At 47.2% G+C, this 15,984-nt stretch overlaps 1 protein-coding gene across 1 annotated transcript; it reads left to right on the top strand.

Annotated features, from left to right (window-relative positions):
• Positions 1 to 4,682: 4,682 nt before the first annotated feature.
• LOC112316513 (intercellular adhesion molecule 1) lies at positions 4,683 to 14,472 on the top strand. Its single transcript, XM_024573384.3, has 8 exons — positions 4,683 to 4,776; positions 8,560 to 8,635; positions 9,670 to 9,936; positions 10,796 to 11,116; positions 11,372 to 11,650; positions 12,125 to 12,391; positions 13,037 to 13,279; positions 13,474 to 14,472. The coding sequence occupies exons 1-8, from the start codon at positions 4,744 to 4,746 to the stop codon at positions 13,677 to 13,679; spliced, it is 1,692 nt and encodes a 563-aa protein (XP_024429152.2). The 5' UTR covers positions 4,683 to 4,743; the 3' UTR covers positions 13,680 to 14,472.
• Positions 14,473 to 15,984: the final 1,512 nt, after the last annotated feature.

Here is a 15,984-nt window from a genome sequence, read left to right as displayed (position 1 = left end):
AGTAGGGGTGGAGTAGAGAAATGGTGCTAGGTGCCATTGATTTAGGGGTTCTTTAGGAGAATGGGCTAGAATCTAGATTTTAAAAGGCTTTCTGGGTAGGATCTGATTTGCTTGGAAGGTGCTGACGTGGGGTACAGCTTGCTAAGGACCATGCAAAGACTGTTATCTTGGACCACTCGGGGCCCAACTGGTGAGCCTTTACTGCTTCTGCTCTAAAATGAGAGATTTGACTGTTCAACGGTTCCCAGACTTTGGATTTCACAGACCAGTAAAATGTCAAAAAAAGTTAAGACCATGGTAAGATTTCCAACTTTTTATTTTAATGCCCAAATAAGAGTATTAATCAAAAAAAAACTATCTTCTATTAGAGTCTCTTTATAAGTTAATTTTTAGCATCAAAAGGGAAGGTAGGTCATATTTGTAGATACTAAAATGGAATAGATTTTTGTTTTATAATTTTTTACTTGATTATAGTGTCCTTTGCTTGTTTTGCTGAGGACTGGTGAAAACTTCATCACAGTCCCTCAGGGTTGTTGTTTAGAAACCTCCGTACACCTGTTCTGTAGGGTCCCTTCTGGTTCTGACATTCTAGGATTAAAATTGGGATTCTTAGGACCTACTTTCCCTGTGAGTGCAGTACTCTGCAAAACAGCCCACCATCAGGACACCTAGGACAGCCTCTCAGGCACCACGAGGTCCAATGTTGGTCCCCTACTAGGGCCGACAGTTTGATTCTTCCAAATTTACCTCTCCTCCTCACCCTGCCTCCCAATCTTCCACATCATCCAACCCCACAAACACACACATTCACAATTCACCAGAACTGTGTAGGAAAATCATGGAATTCTTTTTAAGGATTTCATGCTAGACTGTTAGTGACTTAATGAGTTATCCCTTATTTTGCATATTTAAAACTCATGAAAACACTCAAGTCAAAGCACTGGATCTTTAGTGGTCATTTCTCACAGAGTTGGAAAATCTAAAATCTTTAAGTTCAGTGGGAAGTGCTCTAACTACTTAGAACTCTAGTCTTCTTTGGGAGTGAAGATGAAGCCAGCTGCTCTAAAGATGTCTGTACCCTCCGAACGTTTGGACTCCACCCTTAAAATACACTTTTTTCCATCCCTCTCACCTCCCGCAACCCAGTGAACAAGTATATAGAGTACACTGTTTAGAGAGATGGTTTAAAAATACTTCCTATCAGGTTTTAAAGCTATTTACAAGCGTTATTCAACTACTTCTACTCTTAAATACATCAAGCACTTCTAAATGTCTAGAAAGACTAGATATTTCATGTAAGAACTTACTTATCTACTGTGTACACAGCACTGTTAAAACTGCACACATAACAGTTATAATCTGAGGTATCTTCTAAATAGGACCATGTTGGCCTCTCTCCCTTCTCTCCACCACCAATCCAGTGGACAAGTACAGACAGGCATGAGTAATATTTAGACGTAGTGGAACAGACTCATATCCAAAAGTTTTTTTACAGATGACAAACTTTCCTATGAATCTCACCACAAAGTATACAAAATGTGCTAATTTTACTAACTACTTTGTCAAACACTGGCAGCCTCTTTAACATTTAGAAAGACTAGATGTTGTAAATTAGACTCACTTGTCCTTTATTTACACTATATACACAGCTAAGTAAAACAAAATGCAGGAGCACAGGGGTCAATGTTGCCTCACTGGGAAACCCACTTCGTATAGCTCTTTGCGCTTTCTTCTCCTTCGACCCAGTGCACAAATACAGTGTGTTCTGTTCAAAGAGGTGGGTTGGCCATTCCTAAAATAACAATATTTGATGTGAACCTTAACAAGATATTTACTAAAATGCCTTTTTACTACCTCTTCTTTCACCAGGCACTTCAGAACATGTATATAGATATTTCGAAAACGAACTTAGCCTTGTCAACTATTATGCAATAGTGAGGAATAAAATGCACACATAAAACAATGATTAGAATATGAAAATATCTTCTAAATATGACTAGTCTGGCACAGAACCTTTTTTTCTTCCTCCTCAAGGGCTTCTGCTCCATGTCCTCTAATCCACTGAACAAACATGGATGTGCGTCTCTCCTGATGTCACATGTCGCTTCTAGAGATAGTCTAACAATTCCATTTCAAAAAGTCATTTCCAGAAGACATGTCTTTTGATTCTTTTAAGAAAATGGACATTTGCAAGACGTGTGATTTCCTAACTCTACTTTGTCATACATCAGCAACCTCTTTACATCTAGAAGGCCTGGATGTAGCAACGTTTTCTTTAGCAGGTTATGGGGGAAGTTGAGAGCAGCTTTTTCATATTATATATACAACCCTTCTATAAACGGCCAGTCAATCTTCCTAAAGGGTGGTGGGCACTTTGTATTAGCTAAATGTGGTATGGTATTCTGCCATTTCTCTCTTCTGAAATGAACGTCTATAAGAGAAGTGGCCTGATGGCCTGCTAATCATTCCACCCGTGGTTAACTGGGGCTCTGCTCACCTTTCATCCCATTAAGGCCTTTGTCCGTGGTTGTCGGATGAGGTAAGGTCAGTCCTACTGGGACAGAGGAGTGGCCCCAGGTGCCCCATCTGCAGGGCTCCAAGACCTATGTGTGGGCAAGCGTGTGTCCACATAGACCCACCTTCTCCTGCCCTTGAAGGCCCTAACACGCCTTCCAGTGGCCACCATCTCTGACGCTCAAAGGCAGCACGTCCTTGGTGCCTTGGTGGGGGCTTTGTTAGGCCCTGCAGGGTTGGGCCCGGAGATCCAGAGGTTCGCAGGATGTGGGCTTGGAGAGGCCACCAACATCAGGTCATGGAGGTGGGGGCGGGGGGAGAGGTTCACTGCTGCTTCAAAGCCTGGGCCGGGCCAGTGGGCAACCACAAGGAGGGCTCTGGGTCTCTGCAGGACAGAGCCTGCTGCCTGTCCCTGAGACCCCCAGCTCACTGGCCAGCCTAAGGCCAGAGGGCCTGGGGCGGCCTGGAGGAGAAGCTTCAAATACATTTTGATAGAGAAGCAATGAACTCTAGGACATTGGGGAGGTGAACTAGAGGCAGAGACTCTCAGGTAGTAGGCGGGGATGGGGAGAGGTGAGGTGTGGAGCTGGCCCCACCCCTCTCACTACTCCCTCGCCCACTTTTTCCCTATTACATTTTATTTATTAATACATCTTAGATTCTGTACTTTTATGGAAAGGTACTAACATTTTGGGGAAAATCTAAATGGAAGTATCAAAATAATTTTGCAGAATCTTTCTGAAATGACCCAGAGGTGACCATCAAATGGTGTTCACTGGTCCCAGTATAGAAACTCTGACTTTCTGGAATTACAGTAATATCCAGTGCAGCCATGTGCTGAGGGGCCCCCAAATCTAGTGAGACACGGAAGAGGGAATCATAGACAGGCTTGTCTGGCCCCAAAACTTCTGTTTCATGCCAAGTTCTCCCTTGCACTGTCAGTACAGCAGATAAGGCAATGGTACAAAGGAGTTAGCTCCAGGGCAAAAAGTCACTCGCTCATAGACTAAAGAAAAAAAAATTTGGTTCTTAACACTTGCACTGGACACCAAAATTGCCAAATACATTAATAATCTCCCTGCCCACCACCCTGATATAGAGAAGAGTGTAGCCTCTCCAAGTCTTATCCATAAATGGGATCAATAGTAATGCCTCCCTGGATGGTAGGTATATGAAATGAGATAATGGATGCACATAATCACTGTCTTTTTGAAAGCAAGCAAGCAAATAAACAAAAAAAACCCAACTCCTCAAATCTTACTGCACCAAGGAACACAGTCCATGGCTCACTCTCAGACCAACTATGGAGGGGGAGCCAAAGACATGACATGACGGCCGTGACAATGGCCCAATTTGGACTCAGGAAAGATGTTCTGAGAACCACACCAGGAGGACATCTGACGTGGAAGCCGAGGAAAGAGATGCAGGGTGGCGAGATGGAACAGAGGTGGATCTGCTCTCTCACCCTGTGTTTATGACTCACTGCTCCCTCGCGGTTGGGCGGAGCAAGAGCGCAGGCACGTTCGGTGGGTAGTGAGGAAATTCTAGGGCGCTCAAGCGTCTACCTGGTACGTGGAGGGCAGGGCACGGAAAGGGACTTTTCGGATATTGGTAGAGGCCCGCCAATCCATCTCTCAGTACACCCAGGAGGAGCGGGGAGAGGGCCCCGGTAGGATTTTGAGCCAGTGAAGAACCGAAGCCCGACGCCAAGCGAGCTCCGCTACCCAAGGCAGGAGTGCAGCCGCGTGCGCAGCCCGGGTACTTCCCGCGCGAACCGGCTCCTGTGTTCAGACGGCACCGCAAGATGCACAGGCACCGGGGAAGACAACCCCTTGCTTTTCTTATAGAGCCATTATTTTCTGCAACAAACTCTTTCCCCTTGTTTTCATTTTTGCTTTACTTGGTTGTGATTATCTTGAGTAAAATAGGAGCACTCTGCCGAGCAGGACCCAAACTTCCTTCCCCTCATCTTCCCCGGGCACTTTTCCTCTGGTCTTAGCTCCCTGCGCGCCTCACTGGTGTCACTGTGACCAACCCTAGCTAAGCTGCGTCCCGTACGTCACGAGTTTCTAGGCAGATCAGGAAGCTCCTCGGGGGAGGAGCGTCCTCGCGCGCCCCGCCCGGATGTGCCTCTCAGCGCGACCCAACGGTCTCGGCGCGTGGCGGTGCCGACGGCGTCTCAGGCGAGGCGCGCGACGAAGGGGGCGAGTCAGCCGGCCGGGCGACCCGATGAGCCTCCGGAGCAGCGAGCAGCGGCCCTCAGTGAGGAATTAGGTTTTGTTGTGTTTGCTTGGGCTCATGCCGGTGTCTCCTCCCGGATTTTTTGTGGGGTCTCTGGAGATCTGGCCTCACGGCGAGCTCCGCCTCCTCACACTTTAGTGGGCTGGAAACCCTAACGGGTACTCATTATCTTTTTTCCACAAGGTTTTTGTTTGTTTGTTTGTTTGTTTGTTTTTAATGTTTTAAATACCATCCCCCTTTAAAAGCATTCATGGCCCGCGGGGCTCAGAGCGTGAGAGCCATTTTGTGGACACAGTAGAGAGGAAACTCCTTTGGGCGAACTGCGCTTCTTGAGCTCCGCGTCCAAACGGTGGACACAGGTCCTCACGCAGTCCTCATGCGTTCGTAGCTGCTGAACTCCCACATGTTCTGGGTGCTTGTGATCCATCAGTGAAAAAACCCGGGGCCCCTGCCCTCACGGGGCCTGCCGTCCAGGGAGGGAGGTAGACAATAGTAACAGGCCTAAGAAGTAAGAGAGAATGTGTTCGGACTGTGCTGTGGGGATAGAAAGCAGTGTCATAGCTTAAGGGTGTGCAGCGGCGTGGCGCGCCATCGGGGTTGAAAGAGGCTGGGGGTGGCAGCCCTCGGTGCAGAGATACGTTGAACTGGGTGAAGGAGTTTTCAGGGATGAGGCCAATTCCAGGAAGGAAGGGAGGGAGGGGAGAGAGAGAGAGAGCAAGAGAGCGAGCGCCAGCGAGCGAACCGCGCCAAGGCTGGAATGTGACTCAGGTGCGGACAAGAAATTGCAAGGAACCCTGGAAGATAAGTCAATGGTGAGAATCCGAAACCGGGGCAAGTCCAGTTCAGGCTACACAGCCAAAAGCCATCCTGTTGCACCTCAGTGTCTGCGGCCTTCCCCTCGCTGCCTACCACTCTCCCTGGCTGCAGTATAGGTCTAGAAATTTAGAGAGTACGAAAACAAAAGGACTCCCCCCCCCCCCAATTTTCTTACGTGTGTTTATGTGGCATGGACACATACTGGTGACAACCACTAGCTTGGCAAACCAACTAGCTTGGCTTATAGTGGTCAGAGATGGGAAATCTTTTTTTAGCTAAGGCTCTAGGAGCAGAACATAATCTACCAGAGTCATTCACAAGATTGGACTTTGCAGAGAAAGGTGACATCAGCAAGCTAAGCAGAGATGAATAAAATAGAAGGAGCTCTTGGGTTAACCTCTATTCAGAATTGTTTGTGACAGTGTGACCCCATCGAAACACAGACAATCTGGACTCTTCGAATATATAGAAGCAGTGAAGTCCTAAGAATGTTGCACAGCAGTTACGATGCCTGGGTTTGACTTCTGGCTCCACCTCTTAATTAGTTGTGTGATTTGGGATAAGTTACTTCACCTCTCTTAGCCTCCATGTGATCTGTAAAAAAGGGGGGGGGGTGAATTGCTATTTTTTAAAATATATTTTGTTGATTATGCTATTACAGTTGTCCCATTCCCTACCCCCTTTATTTCCCTCCACCCTGCACATCCCCTCCCACCCACATTCCCCCTCTTTAGTTCATGTCCATGGGACATACATGTAAGTTCTTTGGCTTCTATATTTCCTATACTATTCTTAACCTCCCCCTATTTTCTACCTACCATTTATGCTACTTGTTCTCTGTACCTTTCCCCCCTCTCTCCGCCTCCCACTCCCCTGCTGATAACCCTCCATGAGATCTCCATTTCTGTGGTTCTGTTCCTGTTCTAGTTGTTTGCTTAGTTTGCTTTTGTTTTTGTTTTAGGTGTGGTTGTTAATAACTGTGAGTTTGCTGTCATTTTACTGTTCATATTTTTTATCTTCTTTTTCTTAGATAAATCCCTTTAACATTTCATATAATAAGGGCTTGGTGATGATGAACTCCTTTAACTTGACCTTATCTGAGAAGTACTTTATCTGCCCTTCCATTCTAAATGATAGCTTTGCTGGATAGAGTAATCTTGGATGTAGGTCCTTGCCTTTCATGACTTGGAATACTTTATTCCAGCCCCTTCTTGCCTGTAAGGCCTCTTTTGAGAACTCAGCTGACAGTCTTATGGGAACTCCTTTGTAGGTAACTGTGTCCTTTTCTCTTGCTGCTTCTAAGATTCTCTCCTTCTGATTAATCTTGGCTAATGTAATTATAATGTGCCTTGGTGTGCTCCTCCTTGCGTCCAACTTCTTTGGGATTCTCTGAGCTTCCTGGACTTCTTGGAAGTCTGTTTCCTTTGCCAGATTGGGGAAATTCTCCTTCATTATTTGTTCAAATAAGTTTTCCATTTCTTGCTCTTCCTCTTCTCCTTCTGGTATGCCTATGATTAAGATGTTGGAATGTTTAAGGATGTCCTGGAGGTTCCTCAGCCTCTCCTCATTTTTTTGAATTCTCGTTTCTTCATTCTTTTCTGGTTGAATGTTTATTTCTTCCTTATGGTCCAAACCATTTTTTGAGTCCCAGTTTCCTTCCTGTCACTGTTGGTTCCCTGTGTATTTTCCTTTAATTCACTTTGCATAGCCTTCACTCTTTCCTTTCTTTTGCCACCATACTCAACCATTTCTGTGAGCATCCTGATTACCAGTGTTTTGAACTCTGCATCTGATAGGTTGTCTATCTCTTCATCATTTAGTTGTATTTTTTTCTGGAGCTTTGATCTGTTCTTTCATTTGGGCCCCTCCCCCCGCTTTTTTTTTTGTCTCTGCCAGCCTGTTACATATAAGGGGCAGAGCCTTAGGTGTTCACCAGGGCGGGGCAACCCACATCGCTGTGTCCTGAAGCTGTCTGTGGGAGAGGGGTCCAAGTGGGAACAATGCCGCTTGCTCCACTCTCTGCCAGTTTTCAGTCACTTCCCCCGCTACCCACTGGTGCTGATTCCCAGTGGGTGGGCTTGTGTACGTTCTATGACCCTATGGGTCTTTCCAATGAACTCTCCTGTGAGGCTGGGAGTTTCTCCCGCTGCCATCTCAACCCTCTTCGTGTTTTCAATCAGAGGTTTGAGGTTTTATTTCCCTGCGCTGGAGCCCTGGGTTGCATGGTTGTGCTGAAGCCCTGGGTTGCATGGTCTGTCTCGCTCCCAGTTGTTCCTCCTGGTTTATCTGCATGCAAATGTGGGACTGCCTGCTCCCCCAGCCGCTGCCTTGCCCACCCCGCTCCACAATCCGTTGCCCTATCTGGTCCTCCAGCTGCCTCCTTGCTGTGAGTCCTGTCGGCCCGGCTGCCCGTCTCTGCCCCTCCTACCAGTCTGGATGAACGTTTCTTCTTTAACTCTTTGGTTGTTGGATTTCCATATAGTTTGATTTTCTGTCAGTTCTGGTTGTTTTTTGTTTTTAAATCGTTGTCCTTTTGGTTGTGTGAAGAGGCACAGTGTGTCTACCTACAACTCCATCTTGGCTGGAAGTCGTCTGGGGGGGTGGATTATTAAAGTAAAGCAGTCCAGTGCCTGGAACATAATATATATTTACTAAATGTTAAAATTATTAGACAAGATGTGGTTGAGAAAGTGTTGTAGATCAGTAGTGAGTGCCTAGCTTGGTGTAGGCGTTATGAAGAGAATACTTTATCTCAAAGAATTAAAAACTTAATTGGGATTCTACAATGTACGAGTTAATGTGACTGATATTAAAAGATTATACAGCTGAATAATGTTAAGCATGCCCTTGAAACAGTGGGAAGGTCATTTTCCTGCACCTTTCTCATGCCACTTTCAAAATAACATTAGATAGAAACAATTGATATTTTCTAAATCCTATGTAAGATGTGGGAAAATACATAAAACACTGCTGTTTCTTTCTCTCCAGCTGTTGGCTTTTCTCATAAGGATGGAAATGCTACCGTTTAGTGTCTGGGCCCTGCTGGCTTTGATCTCTTCCCCAGGTGAGGCTATTTGCCAAAGTTTCTTTAGCCATATGTGCCAGGGCACAGGTCAGTGAGGAAGAGGACAGGAAGTCCTGAATGGGGAAACACTCTAGTATTCACACATCTGGCCCCTCAGGAGAGATTCCTATTATTTGGGTCACTAGGACACAGAATCTAAGGGTCTCTGGTTATATTAGAATAACCCAAATTAAGGGACATGTTACTAGACCACCAGCAAGAACTCTCCATAAGAACTGTTACTTCTCAGCTTGGCTCGCTGCTGCCTCAGGGCTGTCTTATTTTTTCTACTCTTTAAAATATTTTTACTTCTTTGTTGCCACCCTTTGTGTCATGAAGAGCCACAGTAGGACTTTGATAGGACAGGTGTGAGGAGTGAGTTCTGCAAATGGCAAGAGAGGAACTGGAGCCTCAGTGGGTAGCATTGCTACAGGAGGGTCTACTTCCAGAGGGGACTGGTATTTGAGAGACGAAGTAGGTGATGGGTTTGGCACAGCTAAGGGGACTGTAGGGAAGCTTTCATGAGACTGTGCTCCTCACCTACATCAGGTGTCTAAAATTTACCTGAGAGATGTCTCTCTCACTGCACCTGAGATTTCTCTAACAGACTAAACTCTTAAGCATTCAAAAACTTCTGTTGCTTAAGCATGCAAACAAAATGGAACAGTCTCACTTTGAGAAGAGGTGAAAAGTTCCATGGCAAATGAGTGACCCTGGGGGTCATCCTGGGAGCTTCCAAGATTTCTGGAAGTTTAGGAAGAGAATGGTTTCCTGATCATAATTTTTAGCAACTCCATAGTTTCCACGGTGGCACTAATGGGGAAATCAGATCTCAAGAAAGCTGATGAATGGAGGGACTGGTGGTGGACTCAGGATTCTAACGTGTTCATTAGGGTCTTTTTCTTGGCTAGTTCCCTGTACCTTTTCGTTCAGGGCAGCTTTCTGTTCTCTCTAACTAGATAAGTAGGCTCTGTATTTTTTTGGGTCTTGTGGTCCTCACCAGAGTCTTTGGCATGCATGGTTAATCATTTCAGGGGCCACAGAAGGGCTGTTTGAGGTTTCTGTTCAGCCGGAACAGGCCCTGGTAAAGTTTGGACAATCCCTCATGGTCAACTGCAGCACCAGCTGTCCAGACCCAGGACCCAGTGGGATTGAGACCTCCCTGAAGAAAACCCAGGTGGGCAAAGGGCCTCAGTGGAAGGAGTTTCTCCTGGAGGATGTCACGGAGAGTTCCGTTCTGCAGTGCTTCTTCTCTTGCGCAGGGATCCAAAAGGACGCAAGCCTGGGCATCACCATGTATCGTGAGTGGGGCTGAGGGCCGGGGAGGAAGAGAAGCATGGGCAGTGTGACTGCCTTATTTGGGGGAAATTAGACAGAGATTTCTTTTAGGGGAGAGAATTAGGGCCCTTAATAAAGATTTCCATCATACTGTGGGAACTCTAGAGCGACTTCTATTTCCTTTTGCTGTAGGCTTTTAAATTAGGAGCATACCATAGAGGGCATCCAGACATCTGTGCTTGAGAGTACGTTCAAATACAGGAAGCATGTAATAATAATGCTTACTTATAAATGGTCAAAAAAGTATAAAACTGGTGCTGAATTATTTGCCACAAGTTCTTAGAATAAGTAGAGATTGGAGAAAGGAGGATCTCTATGGGCTGGGATAGTTGGAGAAGTCTTCATGGAAGAGGAGACTCCGGAGCTTCACTCCGGCACAATGGTTAGGATTTGAAGTGATGGGGATGGGTGAGGAGGGTCTTCAGGGGGCAGATAGCATTGGCAAAGATACGGCTTTAAGAACAAGTGTGATCCCTGTCGGGTGAGAGTGTGGTTAACTTGGTGTGGTTTCTGTGTGGTGCTTAGGAACCCCTCGGAAGCTGCTCATACCCCTTAAGCACTCTGGTAAGAGGTAAACGCTCTCCAGAACGGGAGCAACCATCAAAGCAAGGCACCTCCCCTCAGCAGTCGTATTTCTTGGTTCTGGCTTTAGCCACCTTTGACAGGCAGAAGAGCCAAAGGCTAACTTGTCTCATCTGACATTGTTGTTCAGATGGTTTAAGGGGAGCAGTCACCTTCTATCACAGGCTGCCTGTGCTATACCATTTCTTTCCGGAGAGGTGAGTAGCCTTCTCTCATCAAACTCATGTTTTTGTCTTAAAGAGCCACCGGAGCAGGTGGTCCTGGAGCTGCAGCCTGCATGGGTGGCCTTGGACGAAGTCTTTACAGTGAGGTGCCGTGTGCCCAAGGTAGCACCCCTGGAGAACCTCACCCTTACCCTTCTTCAGGGTAACAAAGAACTATATAGAAAGAACTTTGTGAGCTTGGCTGTGGCCTCCGAGAGAGCTGAGGTCACCTTCAATGTCCAAGCGCAAAGGGAGGATCACAGGTGCAATTTCTCCTGCCACGCAAAACTAGACCTGAGTTCACATGGCGGAGGCCTCTTTCACTCCAGCTCAGCCAGCAGGGTGCTCCAGATTTTTGGTGAGTTGGAGCTCAGGTATGGAAGGAATCCTGAGGCACATTTTCTTTGTCTTATTGTGGCCTTTGGGACTAAGTTCCCACAGCATTTAGGATGCAGGTGTGCGGATAATTGAGCTTCACCTCTTCTTGGGCTTTAAGCTCACCCTGGGGGACAGAGACCTTTTTGCCCTACTTTCTTCCTCCCATTTTGGCTCCCACATGACATGACTTATCATGGTTTTTCTCCTTTCTTTCCTTTTCCTCATTTCTTGGCAGAGTTCTCTCAGCGCCCCCAAATCTGGGTCTCTCCACTTCTGGAGGTTGGGACAGCAGAGACCGTGAGCTGTGAGCTGGCTAGGGTGTTCCCAGCCAAAGAGGTGGCATTCCTCATGTTCTTTGGAGACCAGGAGCTGAGCCCCTTCATCTCCTGGGAGGGAGACACCGTGTGGGCCAATGCCACTGTTCGGGCCATGGAGACTGGCGATCAGGAGCTGTCTTGCCGGGTATCTCTGGGTCCGATGGAACAGAAAACAAGAGAGCTAGTGCACGTCTACAGTAAGTTACCAGCCTTTTCCCTTCCCCGTGCAGGTTCTCTGCCACCGAAAACTTCCACTGAAAGCCTTGGTGACCTCCTGATCAGTGCAGGAAGGTGGGAGACATGCATTGGGATGGTAGCTATACCCAGCCTTCGCCCTGGGCCATCCTACTCACAAAGTGATTGTGGATGCTCGAACCCGTTTCTAGGAACAGCCACTTAAGCTGAGGAGGAAATCTGTAGGATGAAAAGACATCTTGCTGTCCGTGCTGCACAGACAGAGCCAACTGTGGGCATGCCGCATTTGTTGTAGGAAAAGCTCTCAATTCCCAAACCACCTTTGTTGCTCCTGCCACTCAGCACCGAGCAGAAATGGTCTCCATAGTCTTTCCCCTGTTGTCCATCGGCCCAACGGATGCCACCGGCAGCAGGAATGCCAAAGTGGCTGCCAGTTTTGAGAAAGATGTTTGGTTGTCTTTTCCCTTTCTGTATAGGCTTCCCACCACCAATCCTGGAGGTAGAAGAATTAACATTGGTAGGGACAGACATTAATGTGACGTGTTCAGGGCACGTGTTAACATCACCCAGCCCTACTCTTCGGCTTCAAGGAGCCCCAGTCCTCTCTGCCCCTGGGGAGCCTGCCTGGCTTTTACTTACCACCACAGAGGAAGATGACGGCCGGAATTTCTCCTGTGAGGCCTCTTTGGAGGTTCAGGGTCAGCAGTTGATCAAAACCACTACAGTCCAGCTCCATGTCTTATGTGAGTACAGACCCGATCCTTCTTCTTAAAGCGAGGGTTAGTACTGTCCCGTTTCCAGAGATCCTGGCCAGTGGCTTCATTATGAGGGTTGTCACATTTTTTCTTGTTAAAATTTAAAAAAAATCAAAAGAAAAAATTAAATTAAAGCTCTCCAAGCTTACCTTACCACCAGCAAGGTGAGTGGGGAGGAACATGAGGGAAACTGGGAACAGAAGAGAGGAAGTGGGTTAGTGGTCAGGTGGCATTAGCTGCGGGCCAGTTGGCTGGGAGCATAGGAAGTGATAGTTGGAGTTTATCCTGAGAAAGGAAATTTCCACATAAAAATTTGTATTTTGAAAAAATGGACAAGTGCTCCTCTCTGGGTTCACCGCCACCCATGTTCTCACTCGCTGGGAAGCAGGAGCCCCAGGGCCACCACTGGCGGAGCCATCCACGTCATCGAGTCAGCATCTGAGAAAATGCTCTGTGCTGCCCCTCAGTCTCCTTGCCCGTCGTGTCCAGGGGAAAGAAGAGTGGCTCAAAGCAGGGAGCTGCCAGTCCACCCTTGAGTGGAGGGGACACAGCATTTGGATTAGGGGAGCATGACCAGGGAGGAGGGAAAGTGCACACTGAGTTCTGCTCCCTTGGGCACTCTCTTTTTTCCAGACAGGCCACGGTTAGAGGAATCTGGTTGCCCTAGCAACCAGACATGGATGGAAGGGATGGAACAGATGCTCGCCTGTGTCCCAAAGGGAAACCCAACTCCATTGTTGGTGTGTACCTGGAATGGAATGATCTTTGACCTTGAAGTACCACAGAAGGCTACCCAGAACCACACTGGAATTTATTGCTGCACGGCCACTAACCAGCTGGGCTCTGTCAGCAAAGACATTGCTCTCATTGTTCAAGGTGACTGCGGCACCCCTGCCACCAGGCCCAGGATGGAAGTTGCCCAGGGTGTGGGATTCTTATCCAAACATAGAAAGAAGAAAGATTTCAGTGGGCTGGGGAGGATGAGACCGAAAAGTGGGCTTGGTGGGCTGGGGCAGGTGATTCTCTTGTCCTTGAACCCTCCCAATTCTGTGTCTTCTGTGCTTGGGCAGGACTGGATGAAGGAATCAGCTCCACCATCATCATCATCATTATTGTCGCCCTTGGAGCAGGTGTCATCACCATCGCACTGTACTTGAATTACCAGCCTTGTAAGATAGAGAGGAGGAAATTGCCCTATAGGCAGAAAGAGAACAAAGAGGAGGAAAGCCAGTTTGTGGTTCAACAGGCAGAAATGTGCATCGCACATAATTGTTAAATAGAAACAGCTCTTTGGTTGAAGGTGACCTCTACTACTGGGGTTTTCTAAGGGAGGAAGGGGGTAGAGAAGGAAGGAGGAGACATCCTCTATCTATGTTATGAAGTCCCATAAAACATGCTAAGGCCCCATAGCCCCTGTGTCCAATCCATCCACAAGCTGCTCTCCCCTGAGTGCACTGTAGTCTCCAGGAATTTGTCTCAGTGGGGCCGCTCTCCTTGCTGTGTGCTTAATCAGTCCACTCAGACTCGGAAAAGAAGGTCCTGTCTGTGCCTCATCACCCCCATCACCTCTGCTCTTTGCTCCCAAATACCAGAGATAGAAATGTCTCAGAAATGCAACTCATTTCTTATGGTTTCCTCAGAACTAAGTGGGAACCAATTTCTTAGTCCAGGGACAGGACTCTGAAGGGAGTAAGCACCAAACAAAGGGGTTAGAATCAGAACCCTATTCCTGTCTACACACTCCCCTGCTCCCCTAACCTGGGGTTCTGGAGTGCTGGCTCCCAGACCCGAGCCTGTTAGACTTCCACTCACTAGCCATCTCTTGTGTGCCTTGGAGGAGCATAAAAGTCAGAAGACATTCCACATGAGGTTTTACCTGGCTCAGTGTCCTGTCCCTGATGCGGAAATTCTTCCACGAAATTGGCCTCATAGATGAAGGGCTCTAAACATCTCTGAATTCCTTTTCAGAATCCATTATAGGGTAAACATCTGTGAGTTTGTACTTAACATGTACTTTTTTTTGTTTGTTTTACCTATACAGGCTTTTAGACTAGAATGCCATGTTTATGCCTCCCCCTTTCCATAAATAAATATGTATTTTCATGTGTTTGCAAACTATTTCCTGTAAGTTTTGGGGGGGCTCCTTCTGCAACAATGTTCACTATATGATTGTATGATTCAGCTTCCTTCTCTGCTCTATGGAAAGAGAAGACACCAGGAATCATAAAACCAGATATTTTCTCCCAAATCAGTCACATGTGGGTCCCTGAAATGTTGGGACATGGTAAAAGCCACATGGTTGCACTTGAAGTACAATTTCTAAGAATGTCAAGTCGGTAGCATAAACAACCAGCCAGGGCAGGGGGTACATTAGCTCAGGGCAGCAGCCTGTCTGACCTGCCCTTAAAGCTAAAGTTCAGACTTCCAGATAGAGAGAAGCCCACAGCCTTTCACATAGAAAGAACGCACTATCAGGCATCGAAGTGAAAAAATTCATTCTTCCCAGACCTTTCCTGATCTGGGGTATGGATTAGATATCAGTCCTTTGGTTTCAACTCATACCAGGCAGTGGGAATACAATGGTGAACCAAACACTCTCTCTGCCTTCTACAAGCTTCCAGTCTCTGGGGGAAGCTGGAGCAAGTCAACAGGAAACCACAGCTGTGCCTTAACTCCTGTGATGGGGAAAGCACAGGTGGGTACAAGAACGTAGGACCAAGGCAGGACTCCCGGGAGGAGATTGGAAATACCTTGACTTTGCAAAACAGCATGCCCCCAAAATGACCTTTTCAGTCTCAATTTCCCACTAAATATAGTAGCCACTGCTCTCTCATTATGTGAGTAATGTAAATTATTCACTTTTGTGAATTGAGCACTTGGGGAAACAGGTTTAGGAGGAAAAGAGTATGGAACTATCTAATCCAGGAAGCTCCGGCCACTTCGGTGTCTTGGGATCAGCTGCCGCAAGTCTGGAGTTATTTCAAGTCTGGAGTCTGCAAACCCCACTTAGTGACCCTAGTGCCCTGAAGCACAGTGAATCCTAAACAGGAGGGAGGAAGGGGGTCATTTGGACTTCCTGGTTCCATCTTGGAGGAAACTTGGAGGCTTAGGCTACCCCGCCTTTGCCTCTCACTGCCACATGGTGGCACTGTTGCCAGAGTGTCCTACCCAGTTCCTGAAACTTCCCAGTCCGGCAGATCCAGGTTCCCTTGGGAAAAGCTGCCCTTACTTTTTCAGGAGCTTGATGTGCTTCCTCAGGGCTTGGTCCAGCTAAAGGTGACTCCTTGCATGGGTTTCCAGGGCTACAGTTCTTAGAGCTCAGTACTTTGGATTAGCTGTTGAGCAAGGCTCTTCAGATTTGGGTAGCCACACCCCTCCCATAGGTTTGGAACTTTGGCTCCCCTAGCCCTCCCCAGAGATCTACTGAACCAGGGAGCAGCTGCCCCTTTCTAGTAAATTCTTAAAGCACAAAGAGGTTCATTATATCTCTTCTCTAAAATAATAGAGCTGGTCTCTGCTAACTCTTCTAAGGGTAGCTCTTTTGTTTCCAGGGGCCCCACCCCCTAAAATGTTTGGATTAT

This window comes from Desmodus rotundus, chromosome 9 (genome assembly GCF_022682495.2).
Source record: "Desmodus rotundus isolate HL8 chromosome 9, HLdesRot8A.1, whole genome shotgun sequence".
Taxonomy (NCBI): Eukaryota; Metazoa; Chordata; class Mammalia; order Chiroptera; family Phyllostomidae; genus Desmodus; species Desmodus rotundus.
The sequence above is the reverse complement of the archived record's forward strand: the minus strand, read 5'-3'. Positions and strand labels throughout refer to the sequence as shown.

What these genes read in the sequence shown, in the direction of transcription:
- LOC112316513 (XM_024573384.3), top strand. Translation starts at nt 4,744, where the DNA reads ATGAGCCTCCGGAGCAGCGAGCAGCGGCCCTCA. An exon ending in GGCTTTGATCTCTTCCCCAG is followed by an intron (nt 8,636 to 9,669) that starts GTGAGGCTATTT and finishes TAATCATTTCAG; the next exon opens with GGGCCACAGAAGGGCTGTTT. An exon ending in AGTCCAGCTCCATGTCTTAT is followed by an intron (nt 12,392 to 13,036) that starts GTGAGTACAGAC and finishes TCTTTTTTCCAG; the next exon opens with ACAGGCCACGGTTAGAGGAA.